Source organism: Scyliorhinus torazame, chromosome 1, assembly GCF_047496885.1.
Source record: "Scyliorhinus torazame isolate Kashiwa2021f chromosome 1, sScyTor2.1, whole genome shotgun sequence".
Classification (NCBI taxonomy): Eukaryota; Metazoa; Chordata; class Chondrichthyes; order Carcharhiniformes; family Scyliorhinidae; genus Scyliorhinus; species Scyliorhinus torazame.
The window spans coordinates 174473971-174493284 of NC_092707.1; the positions used below are offsets into that span (position 1 = coordinate 174473971).

Consider the following 19314-nt stretch of genomic DNA (forward strand, 5'->3'; position numbering starts at 1 on the left):
CAGTGTTACGCAAGGGAGATATTAGGCAATTAGGTCCAGAAATGAGACCCCAATGTAGCAGGTAACGTAGAGGTTAAACAGACTGAGGCAATAAAAAACCTGCTAGCACAGAGTCACAGGGATACGCTCACACTTGCCGGAGTTACATTGTCCCAGTCAGACTTAAACTCGTTAGTTGGAATGCACAGGATTCCCCAGATCCATTGTTCTTCGAGACACCCCTGTCTGACCAGCTATTAGTCCATTACAGAGTCTGATGGCCTCTTTGTCGGTCAATAGGAGGTTAGTTATGTGTGGAAGTTGAATTTAAGGAAGAAAGCGTGAGGATTATAGACCGCTCAGTCATCTGTCATTGAGAAATAGAGAGAGTCTATAATTAAAGATCAAGTGACTGAACATTAAGAAAACTTTAAGCTGAGCAAAGTAAACCAGTATCAATTTGTGATGAATTTGTCCTGCATGACGAACCTGATAAAAACTTTTGAAAAGGTGATGAAGGACAGGGGAATTATGTACAGATGTTATTTATATGAACTATCAAAAGGCATTTAATAAAGTCCCTCATAAGAGACAGCTGATTAAAGTTGGAATCGAGGGCAAATTATTGACCTGGTTAGGAGAATTGCAGAGCAGCAGGAGACAGACAGAAGGGAGAATTGGAATGTGCAGACTCCGCACAGACTGTGGCCCAAGCCAGGAATCGAACCTGGGACCCTAGTGCTGTGAAGCAACAGTGCTACTCACTGTGCTATCGTGCCGCCCATGTGATTCAGGCTGATTAAGACATTTACTACTTGAGGTAGAAGGGCAGTACGGTAGCATTGTGGATAGCACAATTGCTTCACAGCGCCAGGGTCCCAGGTTCGATTCCGGCTTGGGTCTCTGTCTGTGCGGAGTCTGCACATCCTCCCCGTGTGCGCGTGGGTTTCCTCCGGGTGCTCCGGTTTCCTCCCACAGTCCACAGATGTGCAGGTTAGGTGGATTGGCCATGGTAAATTGCCCTTAGTGTCCAAAATTGCCCTTAGTGTTGGGTGGGGTTTACTGGGTTATGGGGATAGGGTGGAGGTGTTGACCTTGGGTAGGGCGCTCTTTCCAAGAGCCGGTGCAGACTCGATGGGCCGAATGGCCTCCTTCTGCACTGTAAATTCTATGAAACAGTTATTAAACACAAGTAATGGTGAAACCTGAGCCAAGAGACAGACAGACACACACACAGACAGACACACACACAGACAGACACACACACACACACACACACAGACACATACACTTGAGCCCTTTTCAGAATTGGGCCCTTGATGCCAATTATTTTGTTTGCATCAATGATAGGTGACTCATTCCCCACCCATAATTAGCATACAATTCCTGCCTGTAAATTGGAGGCTTGGGTGCTCATTTAGCACCTGAAATCGAGGCACTATATTATCAAATTTCTCAGCCAAAGAATTTTTCCCCCCCAATTAAGGGGCAATTTTGTGTGGCCAATCCAATTACACTGCACACCTTTGGGTTGTGGGGGTGAGACACACGCAGATACGGGGAGAATGTGCAAACTCCACACTTGAGTGTGACCTGGGGTCGTGATCAAACCTGGGTCCTCAGCGCTAACCACTGCGCCACCATGTTGCCCTTAGGCCAAAGAATTGTTAAAGACTATTGCAACTACCCGAGTTAAAGTGCCAAACAAGATAGAACTGCATTGAATATGATTTGTCGGGGGAATTTTAAAGTGGCAAACATTAGTCCGTAATAAGAATGCAAGAGGTTGACACATTAAGAGTTAAATTTGATTTAAACTGAATAATGTCATGACCACATTTTAAAAACAAATAAATTTAGTGCACTCAATTTATTTTTTCAAATTAAAGGACAATTTAGCGTGGCCAATCTACCTACCCGGCACATATTTGGGTTGTGGTGGCGAAACCCACGCAAACACGGGGAGAATGTGCAAACTCCACACGGACAGTGACCCAGAGCCGGGATCGAACCTGGGACCTCGGCACCATGAGGCAGCAATGCTAACCACTGCGCCACCGTGCTGCCCTGTGATGACCACATTTGCTGGTATTCTCATTTAGGAAAGCAAATAATTTTCTATCAATGTTAGTCTGATTCATAGTAGCTATCGAGCCACTGCTGGTGGTGAATAATGAAGAAGCAAGAATGGTGATTTCAAAAGGGCACGTTACGCTTTGATGTTGCTTGAGAAAAAAGGAGAATTAAGAAGATGAGTGGTAGAAAAGGCAAATTGAATAAATGGAGATACGTTTACTTATAGAAGGCAGAGGTTTTCATTCAAAATATCCAAGGAGCAGCAACAGGGATGACAGAAGAAATATTAGCACACATACTTCTTGGTTAGCAGTCAGACTATAGGTGCAAAATAAAAATTGATACGGGAAAAGTTTAGAAAGTGACAAAGTAAATCAATCATAACAGCAGAATGATCAAAGATAGAAATGGTTGGAATTGAGATTGCAGTCATCATTCAGCAATGTGATGCGCAAACCTAGCCTGGTCTGACATCCTCCAGTTTACCTCCTCTGTAGGGAAACATCTGGCTTCAACTCAGCACTTTTCACTGACATCAAAAATGTTTTAAAAAATATAGAGAGGGCAGCACGATGGCACAGTGGTTGGCATTGCTGCTTCACGGCGCAACAATAGCAAGTATCCATTACATAGAATCTCATTCCTGTCCCTGCCCAATGCTCACGTTCAGAGTTTCACAATAGTGATCAGGAACCCAAAGAGAGTGGAGGTGAACTGCAGCACTTCTAATGCCAATCTGGCTGACATCAGGTAACTCAGTACAGATCAGGAATTGAATCTGGGTTTTATAGTCTGTCTGGTCATAGTCACTGGATATGGTTGCTAAGCCAACAAAGGAATTAGATCCTAACTGTAGCATACAGGAAGCACTTTATGCAAGTGTTTGGGAGGGGGGAGGGGTGAAGGGAACTGTGTCTCTCTTCCAATTTCAAGGGCATCTTCTAGCTACATATTGAAAAACTTCCATTCCACTGCATCAGCTGAAGGAATCTTTGTGGAAGATACAGACTGCATCAGGGGAAATGAAAGGTAACTAGAACAGAAAGAGGTTTAGCTTTCGAAAAAGGTCTACTTAAATTGTCAAATCACAAAGTCCGTTGGTATTTAAGTCATTTTATTCCAATTAGAATTATGAAATTGGTCAACTTCTGTCCACTTTTCAGCAAGAAAAAACTCACCCAGTGTCTCCAAGCCCATGCAGGAAAATAACCTGTAAAACACAACCCAAACACAGTGACTTCATACCAGCACAAAATAACAGGAGCCAAATCATCAGAGCCATGATAATTCTAATCTAACAGAAAAGTGCCAAATACAGAATGTTTAATTAAAGCTGTCTGGGGGCATCAAGGAGTGAGATTTCAAACTGATTACAGCCATGAGAAGATAATAACTGTAACTCCACTGGTCCGCCATTAATCTCAAAAGTGGCACTGCAGAACCCTGCATACAATTAACTACCCACACACACTCCAAGATGGGTCAACAGTAAATTTGGACATCTCAATTGCTGCCCAAAATACAGAGGGAAAACTACAAAAGATGATCAAAAATATATTTATAGGGGAAGTTTTTTGCAAGTTAAATTGAAGCACTATTCTTTAAGTTGGTGTTCAGCCATTATTCTGGGATTTAAGGAAGATGGAAGCTTAAAATAGACAAACTACAGATTCAATCGAATTTCAGGCAGCAATATGTAGCGTGCCTGTGACAGAGTGCTAAAGTACTAATAAACTTTCCACAGCTGCTCTCGCCATGTGGAAAACAACCGCTTCACATCGTTTTTTCCTTCCAGATAAAACAGAAACAAATTATTCATACAAGTTTAAATAGTGAAGCAAAGCTCAACATACTAAATGTGATGCTTGCAGATTTCATAAAAGCCAGAGATTTCTGGTTCAAATTCAAGGCTAGAGTTGAAAGGACATTGCAGCAACGGCCAGACCCTATGTGTATTAACTGAGCAATAACTAATACAAGATTCCCTTCAAAACTGCAAGACTTCAAAGGTCACATCAAGGGACTCAGGAGGCTATATTATAAATCTGAAATGTCTCACAAAAATCAGATTCCAGCAGATACCATCACAGTACAGATATAGGGCAGAGCAAGAGAACAGATTTCTTACCACTGCAGTTTCCCGTTCTGTTGCAGACACGGTTGCAGCCTCATTGAGCAGCGGCAATGACATGTTGTTACCACACATACAACGACACAAATGCCAACTGTGAAACCTGCAGGCAGACACATGAAACCAGAGTAAGAAACAGGGGTAGCCCTTCCAGTAGCACATCTGCTAATTACAGCACTCAGAACACTAGATTAACAACACAAGTTTTCATCTCATATCCAGAGATACCCAAACTCACCATCAGGAACACAATCTATTTTATTTAATTATTTATCCTACGCAAAGAGTAAAAAAACTTAGCGTTGACTAATAAATTGATAATCAGCCCTCAAAACATAACCTGGAGTCTCATTATTGCTGAGGTTTAATTTTTATTTTCAGCACAAACCACAATGAGTTCTGTTTTACTGTGCATACTTTGTGTTTAGTTTCATTAGCAAGCTAATTAAAACAGTATTTATTTCACTATTAAATCAATTGAAACTCCCAGTTAGATTGCTGAGATATAGTATTCCAATATAAGGTAAGCTTGTAACCCCAGCTGCCAAGTACTTGACACCTAACCAAAGATCAGAAGATGAAGCACCCTACCAGCCCTCACTTTTATTGGTTTGCTTCAACGATTGGTTTGTCCCTGGTTAGAGTAAAACATTTCATCTTCAGGACCCTGAAGCACAGCTTCGAATGTCCAATGACAATGTGACAATGGCACCCACAAGGTGGTCAAATAGACATATTGCCCAAAAGAAAATGCTGGAAAATCTCAGCAGGTCTGGCAGCATCAGTACGGAGAGAAAAGAGTTAACGTTTCGAGTCCAGATGACCCTTTGTCAAAGCAACAAAGGGTCATCGGGACTCGAAACGTTAACTCTTTTCTCCCCTTACAGACGCTGCCAGACCTGCTGAGATTTTCCAGCATTTTCTCTTTGGTTTCAGATTCCAGCATCCGCAGTAATTTGCTTTTATTTCAGACATATTGCCCAGTTTGGGATGGGGAAAAAGGGAATGTGTGCCAAGGTCAAAGGACTAGAAACACTGATTTTTTACAATGTAGGTAGGGTTCAAACAACTTTTAGGAAATAAACAGATTGCTCTCTGGCATAAATATTCTGAAGTATGCGAGGCTTTATCTGACATAGAGATCTACAGCACAGAAAAGACCCTTTGGTCCATTGTGTCTGCACCTGTCAAAAACAACCACCTAACTATTCTAATCCCATTTTCTAGCGCTTGGCCCATAGTCTTGCATACCATGGCATCGCTAGTGCACATCTAAATACTTCTTAAAATACTTCTTATGAGGGTCTCTGCCTCCACCACCCTTTCAGACAGTGAGTTCCAGACTCCCACCACTCTCTGGGTGAAAAAGGTTTTCCTTACATCCCTCTAAACCTCCTGCCCCATAAGAAATAGGAGCAGAATTAGGCCATTTGGTCCTTCGAGTATATTCCGTCATTCAATCATGGCCGATATGTTTCTCATCCCCATTCTCCTGCCTCTTCCCATAACCCCTGATCCCCTTATTAATCAAAAACCTATCTATCTCTGTCTTAAAGATAGTAACATGGCCTCCACAGCCTTCTGTGGCAATGAGTTCCATAGATTCACCACCCTCTGGCTAAAGAAATTGCTGATCTGTTTTAAAATTTCATCTTTTCAGTCTGAGGCTGTGCCCTCGGGTTCCAGTTTCTCCTACTGGTAGAAATATCTTCTCCATGTCCCTTACCTTAAATCTATGCCCTCTGGTCATTGATCCTTCCACCAAGGGGAAAGGTTTCTTCCTGATTACTCTATCCATGACCCTCGTAATAGTATACATCTCAATCATGACCCCCTTAATCTCCTCTGCTCCAAGGAAAACAATCCCAGTCTATCCAATCTCTCTTCGTAGCTGAAACTCTATGCCCAGGAGTTTTAGCCCAGGAAATCACCTGTTAAATCGCCTTTGCATCCTTTGAAGTGCTGTCACACCCCTCCTATAATGCAGATTCCAGAATGGCACACAATACTCCCTCTCTTCTCTTAAACCCTATGCCTTGGCTAATAAAGGCAACTACACCAAATGCCTTCCTAATCACTGTATCCATCTGCTGTGCTACTTTAAGGGACCTCTGAGGCACACCAAGGTTCCTCTGATCCTCGGTGCTTCCCAGGGTCCTGCATTTATCATGTATTCTCTTGCCTTGTTTGCCCTGCCCATGTGCATCAACTCACACTTATCCGGAATTAATTCCATTTGCCACTGATCAGCCCATCTGATCAGCCCATCTATAATCCCTCTGTAACCGAAGGCTATCCTCCTCACTATTTACCATCCCACTAATTTTCACATCATCTGCCAACTTACTGATCAACCCTCCTACATTCATGTCTAACTCATTTATATAAACCACAAACAGCAAGGGTCCAACACCGATCTCTGCAGGACACCACCGTACACAGGCTTCCAGTCAGAAAAACACCGCTTGACCATCATTGGATTGGATTTGTTTATTGTCAGGCGTACTGAGGTACAGTGAAAAGTATTGTTCTGCTTACAGTTCTGACAGATCATTCCATACATGAAAAAAAAAAGGGCAAACATAAATACACAATGTAAATATATAGACACAGGCATCGGGTGAAGCGTACAAAAGTGTAGTACTACTCAGTAGAGAAGATGGATGAAGAGATCAGTTCGGTCCATAAGAGGGTCATTTAGCAGTCTTGCAGCAGTCACTGGTAACAGTGGGGAAGAAGCTGTCTTTGAATCTGTTTGTGCATGTTCTCAGACTTTTGTAATTCCTGCCCGGTGGAAGAAGTTGGAAGAGTGAGTAAACCAGGTGGGAGGGGCCTTTGATTATGCTGCCCGCTTTCCCAAGGCAGCAGGAGGTGTAGACAGTCAACGGATGGGAGGCAGATTCGCGTGATGGACTGGACTGTGCTCATGACTCTCTATACTTTCTTACAGTCTTGGGCCGAGAAATTGCCAAACCAGGTTGTGATGCAGCCAGATAGGATGCTTTCAATAGTGCAACTGTAAAGGTTGGTAAGAGTCAATGCAGACATGCTGAATTTCCTTAGTTTCCTGAGGAAGTATAGGCGCTGTTGTGCTTTCCTGGTCGTAGGGTCGATGTGAATGGACCAGGATAGATTGTTGGTGATGTGCACACCTAGGAATTTGGAGCTGTCAACCATCTCCACCTCGCACCATTGATGCAGACAGGGGTGTGTACTTTGCTTCCTGAAGTCAATGATCAGCTCTTTAGTTTTGCTGACATTGAGGGAGACCTTGTTGTCGTTACACCGCTCCACTATGTTTTCTATCTCCCTCCTGTATTCTGACTCATCGTTGTTTGAGATCCGACCCACTACGGTCGTGTCATCAGCAAATCTGTAGATGGAGTTGTAGCCAAATTTTGCCACACAGTATTGTGTGTATAGGGTGTACAAGGAGTCACCCTCTGCTTCCTGCCACTCAGCCAATTCAGGATCCAATTTGCCAAATTTCCTTGGGTCCCATGGGCTCCTACCTTCGCTATCAGTCTCCCATGTGGGGCCTTATCAAAAGCCTTGCTGCAGTCCAAGTAGGCCAGTCAAATCCATTTCCCTCATCTACACACCTGGTCATTTCTTCAAAAACTCAAACAAGTTGGTCAGACATGACTGTTCTTGAGCAATCCCTGCCTCCCCAAATGCAGATTAATTCTGTCTCTCAGAATTGCTTCCAATAGTTTCCTCACCACTGAGGTTACCCTGACTGATCTGTAGTTTCCTGGTTTATCCCTTCCTGAATAATGGTGCAACACTGGCTATCCCCCAGTCCTCCGGCAACCTCTCCTGTGGCCAGAGAGGAATTGAAAATTATTGCCAGCGCCCTGCTATTTCCTCCCTTGCATCACTCAACAGCCTGGGATGTGTTTCCTCCGGCCCTGGAGATTTGTCTATTTTTAAGCATGCCAGACCACTCAGAACTTCCTCATTGTCTGTGTTAATCTCTTTAATTTTATCACTGTCCTTCTTCCTGATGTCTATCTCTACATCATCCTTCTCACAAGTGAACACCAACACAAAGTATTCATTTAAAACCCTAACTCCGACCTCCAGCTCCACACACAAATTACCACTGTGGCCTTTAATGGGCCCTTCTCTTTCCCTAGTTATCCTTTTACCCTAATATACTTGTAAAACAACTTAGGATTTTCCTTTATTTTACTTGCCAGTGTCCTTTCATGTCCCCTTTTTGCTCTCCTCGTTTCCTTAAGTTCCCTTTTGCACATTCTATATGCCTCTAGGGAGTCTGCTGTTTTGAGCCCTTGATATCTGCCATAAGCCTCCATTTTTATTCTTATCCAATGCTGTATATCGATATCCAGCAATTACTATGTAGCCACCTAAATTGGCCAACTCCCGATTTAAAATGGCGAACGGCAAAGGCTGAAGGGAAATTCAGCCAACACAGGCAGAAACCAGCAGGTGCAGGTTTGCTGTGTATTTAACTCTGCAAAAGCCCAGACAGCATCGATACCAGCGACCATCAGCATAATAATGTAGCAGCCATCTACATACTAATGAGCAATCCCCAGGAACAATAGCAACATTTGGGGGACACAAAACTAAGCCAGACTCCCCGACGCCAGCAGGAGCCAACACAAAAGAGGGTAACGAACACCTCAAGACCGCCCATCGATCAGGGAACCGCTCCAGTATTGGAGAAATCGAACCAAGCGATTGGAACGAAGTCCAATTATCTAGAACCAGGTACAGGGTCCGCCCCGAAAGGCGGGAAGCCCCTGGGGACTATAAAGTTAAGCCAAGTTCAACTCGCTCTCTTCGTTCTGCCCGGGTCACCCAGCAACGCGACCCAACCTTGACCGTGACCGGTGTAGTGACCACCGAAAGAAGTAAGTCTTAATTCAACGCTCGCTACGAGATAGGCGCTCCTAGCTACCAATCTGTACCAACTTCGAATCCCGCAGACTCAGAACCCGAACGAAAGGCCATTTGTTCCCTGACCTGGAGGGCCAGTCCGAAGTTAAGTATAGGCCTGTTAGTTGTAGAAGTAGCTTAGACGTAGAATTTGTGCATGAGTAGCGATTACTGTGTATAATAAATGTGCTTTGATTTGAATCTTACTAATCGGTGTATTGAGTTATTGATCATTACTTGGACTTGAACCTCGTGGCAGTATCATAAAGATACCTGGCGACTCGAGAGCAAAGGTAATAAAACAGAGCAATTGAACTAACCGGAAAGTTAGCAACATACTAAATTTGGTTTTTTTTAAGAATATTTTATTGAAAATTTTTGGTCAACCATCACAGTACATTGTGTATCCTTTACACAATAATATAACAGTATAAATAACAATGACCTGTTTTATAAACAAAGAATAAATAATATATAACAAAAACGAAAACTAAAACTGAATGGCAACTGCCTTGTCTCAGATAAACACTCTCCAAAAATATGGTTTAACAATCCAATATACAATTATTTATAGCAACGACCTATACATATATATTAATAACCCTGAGACTCCTTCTGGTTCCTCCCCCCCCCCCCCCGGGCTGCTGCTGCTGCCTTCTTCTTTTCCATTCCCTCTATCTTTCTGTGAGGTATTCGACGAACGGTTGCCACCGCCTGCTGAACCCTTGAGCCGATCCCCTTAGGACGAACTTAATCCGTTCCAGCTTTATAAACCCTGCCATGTCATTTATCCAGGTCTCCACCCCCGGGGGCTTGGCTTCCTTCCACATCAACAGTATCCTGCGCCGGGCTACTAGGGACGCAAAGGCCAAAACATCGGCCTCTCTCGCCTCCTGCACTCCCGGCTCTTGTGCAACCCCAAATATAGCCAACCCCCAGCTTGGTTCGACCTGGACCCCCATTACTTTCGAAAGCATCTTTGTCACCCCCACCCAGAACCCCTGTAGTGCCGGACATGACCAGAACATGTGGGTGTGATTCGCTGGGCTTCTCGAGCATCTCGCACACCTATCCTCTACCCCAAAAAATTTACTGAGCCGTGCTCCAGTCATATGCGCCCTGTGTAACACCTTAAATTGAATCAGGCTTAGCCTGGCACACGAGGACGATGAGTTTACCCTACTTAGGGCATCCGCCCACAGCCCCTCCTCAATCTCCTCCCCCAGCTCTTCTTCCCATTTCCCTTTCAGCTCATCTACCATAATCTCCCCCTCATTTCCCTATATATATCTGACACCTTACCGTCGCCCACCCATGTCTTTGAGATTACTCTGTCCTGCACCTCATGCGTCGGGAGCTGCGGGAATTCCCTCACCTGCTGCCTCGCAAAAGCCCTCAGTTGCATATACCGGAATGCATTCCCTTGGGGCAACCCATATTTCTCGGTCAGCGCTCCCAGACTTGCGAACTTCCCATCCACAAACAGATCTTTCAGTTGCGTTACTCCTGCTCTTTGCCATATTCCAAATCCCCCATCCATTCTCCCCGGGGCAAACCTATGGTTGTTTCTTATCGGGGACCCCACCAAGGCTCCCGTCTTTCCCCTATGCCGTCTCCACTGTCCCCAAATTTTCAAAGTCGCCACCACCACCGGGCTTGTGGTGTATTTCTTCGGTGAGAACGGCAATGGGGCCGTCACCATAGCTTGTAGGCTAGTCCCCCTACAGGACGCCCTCTCCAATCTCTTCCATGCCGCTCCCTCCTCTTCCCCCATCCACTTACTCACCATTGAAATATTGGCGGCCCAGTAGTACTCACTTAGGCTCGGTAGTGCCAGCCCCCCCCAATCCCTACTACGCTGTAAGAATACCTTCCTCACTCTCGGGGTCTTCCCGGCCCACACAAAACTCATGATACTCTTTTCGATCCTTTTGAAAAAAGCCTTCGTGATCACCACCGGGAGTCACTGAAACACAAAGAGGAATCTCGGGAGGACTACCATTTTAACTGCCTGCACCCTCCCTGCCAGTGACAGGGATACCATGTCCCATCTCTTGAAGTCCTCCTCCATTTGTTCCACCAATCGCGTTAAATTTAACCTATGCAATGTACCCCAATTCTTGGCTATCTGGATCCCCAAGTAACGAAAGTCCCTCGTTACCTTCCTCAGCGGAAAGTCCTCTATTTCTCTGCTCTGCTCCCCTGGATGCACCACAAACAACTCACTTTTCCCCATGTTCAGTTTATATCCTGAGAATTCTCCAAACTCCCTAAGTGTCCGCATTATCTCTGGCATCCCCTCCGCCGGGTCCGCTACATATAACAAGTCATCCGCATAGAGAGATACCCGGTGTTCTTCTCCTCCTCTAAGTACTCCCCTCCACTTCTTGGCACCCCTCAATGCTATTGCCAGGGGCTCAATCGCCAGTGCAAACAGTAATGGGGACAGAGGGCATCCCTGCCTTGCCCCTCTATGGAGCCGAAAGTATGCAGATCCCCGTCCATTCGTGACCACACTCGCCACTGGGGCCCTATACAACAGCTGCACCCATCCAACATACTCATCTCCAAAACCAAATCTCCTCAGCACCTCCCACAGATAATCCCACTCCACTCTATCAAATGCTTTCTCGGCATCCATCGCCACCACTATCTCCCCTTCCCCCTCTGGTGGGGGCATCATCATTACCCCTAGCAGCCTCCGTATATTTGTATTCAGCTGTCTCCCCTTCACAAACCCAGTTTGGTCCTCATGGACCACCCTCGGGACACAATCCTCTATCCTCATTGCCATTACCTTGGCCAGAATCTTAGCGTCTACATTTAGGAGGGAAATAGGTCTATAGGACCCGCATTGCAGCGGGTCCTTTTCCTTCTTTAGGAGAAGCGATATCGTTGCCTCAGACATAGTCGGGGGCAGCTGTCCCCTTTCCTTTGCCTCATTAAAGGTCCTCATCAGTAGCGGGGCGAGCAAGTCCACATATTTCCTGTAAAATTCAACTGGGAATCCATCCGGTCCCGGAGCCTTCCCCGCCTGCATGCTCCGAATTCCTTTCACTACTTCCTCTATTTCAATCTGTGCTCCCAGTCCCACCCTTTCCTGCTCCCCCACCTTGGGAAATTCCAGCCGGTCCAGAAAGCCCATCATTCTCTCCCTCCCATCCGGGGGTTGAGCTTCGTATAATTTTTTATAAAATGCCTTGAACACTCCATTCACTCTCTCCGCTCCCCGCTCCATCTCTCCTTCCTCATCCCTCACTCCCCCTATTTCCCTCGCTGCTCCCCTTTTCCTCAATTGGTGGGCCAGCAACCTGCTCGCCTTCTCCCCATATTCGTACTGTACACCCTGTGCCTTCCTCCACTGTGCCTCTGCAGTACCCGTTGTCAGCAAGTCAAATTCTACGTGTAGCCTTTGCCTTTCCCTGTACAGTCTCTCCTCCGGTGCCTCCGCATATTGCCTGTCCACCCTCAGAAGTTCTTGCAGCAACCGCTCCCGTTTCCTACTCTCCTGCTTTCCTTTATGTGCCCTTATTGATATCAGCTCCCCTCTAACCACTGCCTTCAGCGCCTCCCAGACCACTCCCACCTGGACCTCTCCATTGTCATTGAGTTCCAAGTACTTTTCAATGCACCCCCTCACCCTTAGACACACCCCGTCATCTGCCATTAGTCCCATGTCTAATTCTCCAGGGTGGGCGCCCTTCTGTTTCCTCCCCTATCTCTAAGTCCACCCAATGTGGAGCGTGATCCGAAATGGCTATAGCCGTATACTCCGTTCCCCTCACCTTCGGGATCAACGCCCTTCCCAAATAAAAGTCTATTCGCGAATAGACTTTGTGGACATAGGAGAAAAACGAAAACTCCTTACTCCTAGGTCTGCTAAATCTCCACGGGTCTACTCCTCCCATCTGCTCCATAAAATCTTTAAGCACCTTGGCTGCTGCCGGCCTCCTTCCAGTCCTGGACCTCGACCTGTCCAGCCCTGGTTCCAACACCGTATTGAAATCTCCCCCCATTACCAACTTTCCCACCTCTAGGTCCGGGATGTGTCCTAGCATACGCCTCATAAAATTGGCATCATCCCAGTTCGGGGCATATACATTTACCAAAACCACCGTCTCCCCCTGTAGTTTGCCACTCACCATCACGTATCTGCCCCCGCTATCCGCCACTATAGTCTTTGCCTCAAACATTACCTGCTTCCCCACTAATATAGCCACCCCCCTGTTTTTCGCATCTAGCCCCGAATGGAACACCTGCCCCACCCAACCTTTGCGTAGTCTCACCTGGTCTATCAGTTTCAAATGCGTTTCCTGTAACATAACCACGTCTGCCTTAAGTTTCTTAAGGTGTGCGAGTACCCGTGCCCTCTTTATCGGCCCGTTCAGCCCTCTCACGTTCCACGTGATCAGCCGGGTTGGGGGGCTTTTTACCCCCCCCCCTTGTCGATTAGCCATCCCCTTTTTCCAGCTCCTCACCCGGTTCCCACACAGCTGTCCCCCCCCCCAGGCGGTGCCCCCCCGCGCATCCCACCCCATACCAGCTCCCCCTCTCCCCAGCAGCAGCAGCCCAATAATTCCCCCCTCCCACCCCCCCGCTAGATCCCCCACTAGCGTAGTTACACCCCCCATGTTGCTCCCAGAAGTCAGCAAACTCTGGCCGACCTCGGCTTCCCCCCGTGACCTCGGCTCGCACCGTGCGATGCCCCCTCCTTCCTCCTTCCCTATTCCCGCCATGATTATCATAGCGCGGGAACCGAGCCCGCGCTGCTCCCTTGGCCCCGCCCCCAATGGCCAACGCCCCATCTCTTTCACCTCCTTTCCTCCCCCCACCACCTCCTGTGGAAGAGAGAAAAGTTACCACATCGCAGGATTAATAACATAAAACTCCTCTTTCCCCCCTTCTTCGCCCCCCATACTCATCCCACCACTTTGTTTCAAACGTTCTTTTTTTTTAATAACCCGCTCATTCCAATTTTTCTTCCACGATAAAAGTCCACGCCTCATCCGCCGTCTCAAAGTAGTGGTGCCTCCCTTGATATGTGACCCACAGTCTTGCCGGTTGCAGCATTCCGAATTTTATCTTCTTTTTGTGAAGCACCGCTTTGGCCCGATTAAAGCTCGCCCTCCTTCTCGCCACCTCCGCACTCCAGTCTTGGTATACGCGGATCACCGCATTCTCCCACTTACTGCTCCGAGTTTTCTTTGCCCATCTAAGGACCATCTCTCTGTCCTTAAAACGGAGGAATCTCACCACTATGGCTCTAGGAATTTCTTCTGCTCTCGCTCTTCGCGCCATCACTCGGTATGCTCCCTCCACCTCCAGCGGACCCGCCGGGGCCTCCGCTCCCATTAACGAGTGCAGCATCGTGCTCACATATGCCCCGACGTCCGCTCCCTCCGCACCTTCAGGAAGGCCAAGAATCCTTAGGTTGTTCCTCCTCGCGTTGTTCTCCAGCGCCTCCAGCCTTTCCACACATCGTTTATGGTGTGCCTCGTGCATCTCCGTCTTCACCACCAGGCCCTGTATGTCGTCCTCATTCTCGGCAGCCTTTGCCTTCACGACCCGAAGCTCCCGCTCCTGGGTCTTTTGCTCCTCCTTTAGCCCTTCGATCGCCTGTAATATCGGGGCCAACAGCTCCTTCTTCATTTCCTTTTTGAGTTCTTCCACGCAGCGTTTCAAAAACTCGTGTTGTTCAGGGCCCCATATTAAACTGCCACCTTCCGACGCCATCTTGGTTTTTGCTTGCCTTCCTTGCCGCTGCTCTAAAGGATCCACCTCAATCCGGCCACCTTCCTCTCCTTTTTCCATCCGTATCCAGGGGGGATTCCCTTCTGGTTCACCGCACAGTACTTTTAGCCGTTAAAATTGCCGTTGGGGCTCTTATTAAGAGCCCAAAAGTCCGTTACACCGGGAGCTGCCGAAACGTGCGACTCAGCTGGTCATTGCCGCACCCGGAAGTCCCTAAATTTGTTTTTTAAAAGAAATTTGGAGTAACCAATTCTTTTTTTCCCCAATTAAGGGGCAATTTAGCATGGCCAATTCACCTATCCTGCAGTTTACTAGATTTGTTGGTCCCACACTTTTTCTTGATTGGAACATGTTTCTCTCACCATAGATGCCGCCAGATCTGCTGAACATTTCCAGCATTCTCTGTTTTTATTTCAGATTTCCATCACCCGGAGTATTTTACTTCTGTGTTATATAAGACTACTGTACCTCATTGTCAGATTGTCATGAGAATGTTGCTTTAAGAAATGGTTAGCTGCTCATGTTACTGCAGTGATGTCAGAGTGTGGGTGGAGCTGAGCTCTGGTTCTGCTTTTTAGTTTCACTTTGAGAAAAGCTGGGGCGAGTCTGTCTTTTTGGTGTGGTTTTTCAGTGTGTTGCAGCTGAAGTCAGGCAAAGCAGCTGTACTGTTGATCTCTCTGCCATCTCTTAATCATTTGGTGAATTCAGAAGACTTATAAAACTGTTTTCAGTAGTGAATGTCAACTCTGATATGCTTACGTTTAAAGGTTTGTTAAGTCTTCTGGGTGTTAAAAGAACAGCTTAAAGGATTCTTTAATGTTGTATTCTTCTGGGGGTTACCTTTGAATTAATGGTTGCTAAGATATTCACTGTTTGTTTTAAAAAGGTTAACTTGAGTTCATAGAATAAACATTGTTTTGTTTTGAAAAATACTTTTCCATTTCTGCTGTACCACACCTGTAGAGTGGGCCGCGTGCTCCCCATACCACAATCTATTAAAAGTTGTGGGTCAGGTGAACTCCATGATACACTTTGGGATTCTCTAAACCCTGACCCATAACAAGGTTAATAACCACCATGTTGACTGTATTATTTATAAATGTACATTTAAGTTGACTGTCCACTCTGTCAAATAGTTCATATATTATGCAGATATAATTAACCTGATTCCAATTAATAAATGTGTTTGATTAATGCAAGACATAGCTCTACAGCACAGTGGATATAATGGGGGTAGTTGAAATATCAATGAGCTTTTGGATCTACTCAGAGTGCAAAGAGTTCTGGCTGTTGGCAGGTTCTCTGAAATGAATATGTGTGTTCTGTATGCAAAGAATTGAGTGCAGAAGGATCTCAATAACATTTCATGTTAAAAATATCAAGAATTTTAAATCAGGAGGCCTGATGCAGCAAGAACATTTTCTTTTTAGATTAAAAGCATGATGAATATTGACAAATGCATTCTGCATGTGAAGAAGTAATTGGAGCAATGTAGTGCATTAACAACAATCATTCAGAGAGTTCACAAGTAGAAAAGACCCACAGTGGCACAAATGAACTGTGAAGACTGTATCCAATGGGAATTAATCCCACTGCACATCAGAAAATGAATTTAAAACAACTTTATCTTTAGTGATGATGGAGAGTCACGTGACCACTTACTAAATATGTAGTATAAGCTTGCATATACAGTTTGCCAGCACAATTTGCCTTCATACAGCACCTCTCATATCTTCAAGTTGTTCCTTATTACCATTATTTATATGAATATGATCATATTGTCCTTTGCATCTTATTTAAATACACAGACTGGAAAGCCAGATGCTCTGCAGATCGCTGGTCAATTCTATTTTTACTGCAGACAGCACCAAGGTTGACAGAAGTACAGGTTCTCTGACAGCCAACTTGGCAACCAAAGCAATGCTCTGCAGATCGTTGGCCATTTCTATTATACGCAGACTGGAAAGCCAGATGCTCTGCAGATCGTTGGTCATTTCTATTTTTACTGCAGACAGTAACAAGGTTGACAGAAGTACAAGTTCTCTGACAGCCAACTAAAGCGCAAAATGCAACAAAATCTCATAGATCAGAAAATTCAGTTTCAAATCTCGGTATTGTGTTGGTTTTACTGATTTCAGCTGAGACAATAAAAATTCCACAATTGAACACAGCAAGTTCTACCAGATTGTTGGGTGAAAGCAGAGGTTTGGCTGGAAATTATGCAGATATTACAGAAATACGAATTCTGTAAATAATGTCCCGCATGTGCCAATCTTTCCACATTGGTGTAACAAGTAAAACAAAGAACCCGTGTGGAGAACTGAAGCATCAAAATCATTTGACTCCTCCAAGAATTTGAAGCACTGACCTTCAGGTTATTTTCTGAATGCAAAACAAAGCACACACAACTGACTGAATGTTACGGATCAATTCCCATTCACACTGTTGGGAATAGATCACACCTATTTTTTCTTTCACACACAGCTGTGTATAAAGCATCCACAGGTGAATATTTAGTCTATTGGTACAGCTGTGACTGATGTTTACACACCTATAAATGCTACAATCCAGGATATGCTGTGTTGACCAACCAAATGGCAAGAAATAAAGATTTGCATCCTTCCAGTAGTTCACAATTTCAGGGCATCAAAAAGTGCTTTGCAGCCAATGAAGCACATTTGAAATATGGTCAGCATTGCAATATATGATACACAGCAGCTACTTGTATATAGCAATGACCAGATCAGTTTAATGTTGGCTGGTAGATAAATTATAGCTAAGATGCCAGGTAGGCTGGTTTAGCACAGTGGGCTAAACAGCTGATTTGTAATGCAGAACAAGGCCAGCAGCGCGGGTTCAATTCCCGCACTGGCTTCCCGAACAGGTGCCAGAATGTGGCGACTGGGGGCTTTCCACAGTAACTTCATTGAAGCCTACTTGTGAAAATAAACGATTATTATTAGAGCTCTCTTGTTCTTAATCAAAAAATTGCAATGGGTGTTTTACGTCTAGGTTTGATGTTTAGTCAAAAAGATGGCACGTCAGACAGTGTAGCACTCCCCTTGCAATATCACATTGATGCTTATGAAGGAGCGAGAACAGCTCAGAAAAACCTTTATTGGCATCTTTCAATCTCAGGAAACAATGTACTGCACCCGTGTGTTATGTCAATTCATGAGTCGCAGTCCCTTTCTCAGCTGGCACACTGAGTTGTATTGGCCCTCGGTTAACTGATTTTTTTTCCTTCTTCTGGCAGGCTCTCTTGTCCACCATTTGGTCATTCCTTTTGACTTTGTTTTTTTCCATGACCTTCCTTTTTTCTTTTTTAGAATACACAATTTTTTTTTTTCAAATTAAGGGGCATTTTAGCGTGGCCAATCCACCTACCCTGCACATCTTTGGGTTGTGGGGGTGAAACCCACGCAGACATGGGGAGAATGTGCAAACTCCACACGGACAGTGACCCGGGCCGGGATTCAAACCCGGGACCTCAGCGCAGCAGTCCCAGTGCTAGCCACTGCGCCATATGCCCCCCTTTTCCATTACCTTCCTGACTTCTTGTCTCCAGACACTCCAGTCAGCAGCAAGAACTTCCCATGCAATGACCCCAATCCTCATCCAGTCAACTTGAAGTCTCACTTGCAGGCACGGGCAACCCGATGGATGTGCTGATATCAAGCTCACCACTGGGCATGTTTTTGGAGATGCAGCCATCATCCAGTAGGCTCATAATAGAGTCAATGAAGTCGCCTCTGACTCAAGGCGGCAAACATGTCAGGGATCGGTGCATGTTGGTGTATTTCCACATTCCGCACTGCCTTGCCAGAGTTACCCAATATTCATCTGAGGCAGCAGAGGTTGAAACAGTTCAGCCAATTTCGTTGCCTTGAAGTTGTCCGTGCCTCACTACTAAAGAGCGGGTGGAGAACACAAGCCTGGTACACATGGTGATTTGCATTTTCAGTCAGTTTGCTGTTGGTCCACACTCGAATTTTCAACTTTGACGTACAGTAACCGGACCTGCAATTTTCCTACTCATCCCCTTGCTTTGCTAAGTGAAACCCCGCCTCCTTTCCTTGCCCCATTGCATCATGATGTTCATTTTAAACCTGTAACTCTACCGTGTTCGTTAAGAACACAATCAACACAACAGTAACCCCAGAGCTGTCATGTGGGGGGTGAGGTTTGCCCCCGGGGTCGGGATGGAGCAGTCAGAGGCCCGGCTTCCCTGTAATTTGCTGCCTTGTGACGGACGGAACAAGAGATGCTGAACCGCCGATTCATCACAAGGAGACGCCGGGCCCCTCAGTGGTGACCGCCGCCCCGCCGACATCTCCCCCTATCGCTGTAGCCCACCCCCAATAACACCCAACATTTACCTTTTGTCACGGAGCCGCCAACACCCAGCGCCCTCCCTCACATCGACCGGTATTTCCGGTTGAGTCACATGACCGGAGGCCACTTCCGCT

At 45.8% G+C, this 19314-nt stretch overlaps 1 protein-coding gene across 1 annotated transcript in view; it reads right to left on the reverse strand.

Annotated features, from left to right (window-relative positions):
- Window positions 1-19314, reverse strand: part of lypla2 (lysophospholipase 2) — a 53121-nt gene extending 33807 nt beyond the window's left edge. The window contains exons 1-3 of the mRNA XM_072501179.1: window positions 19225-19314; window positions 4184-4289; window positions 3234-3265 (exon numbers count right to left, since the gene is read on the reverse strand). Coding sequence (XP_072357280.1) covers window positions 3234-3265; window positions 4184-4261 — 110 coding nt within the window. The 5' untranslated portion in view covers window positions 4262-4289; window positions 19225-19314. The remainder of the gene's footprint in view (window positions 1-3233; window positions 3266-4183; window positions 4290-19224) is intronic.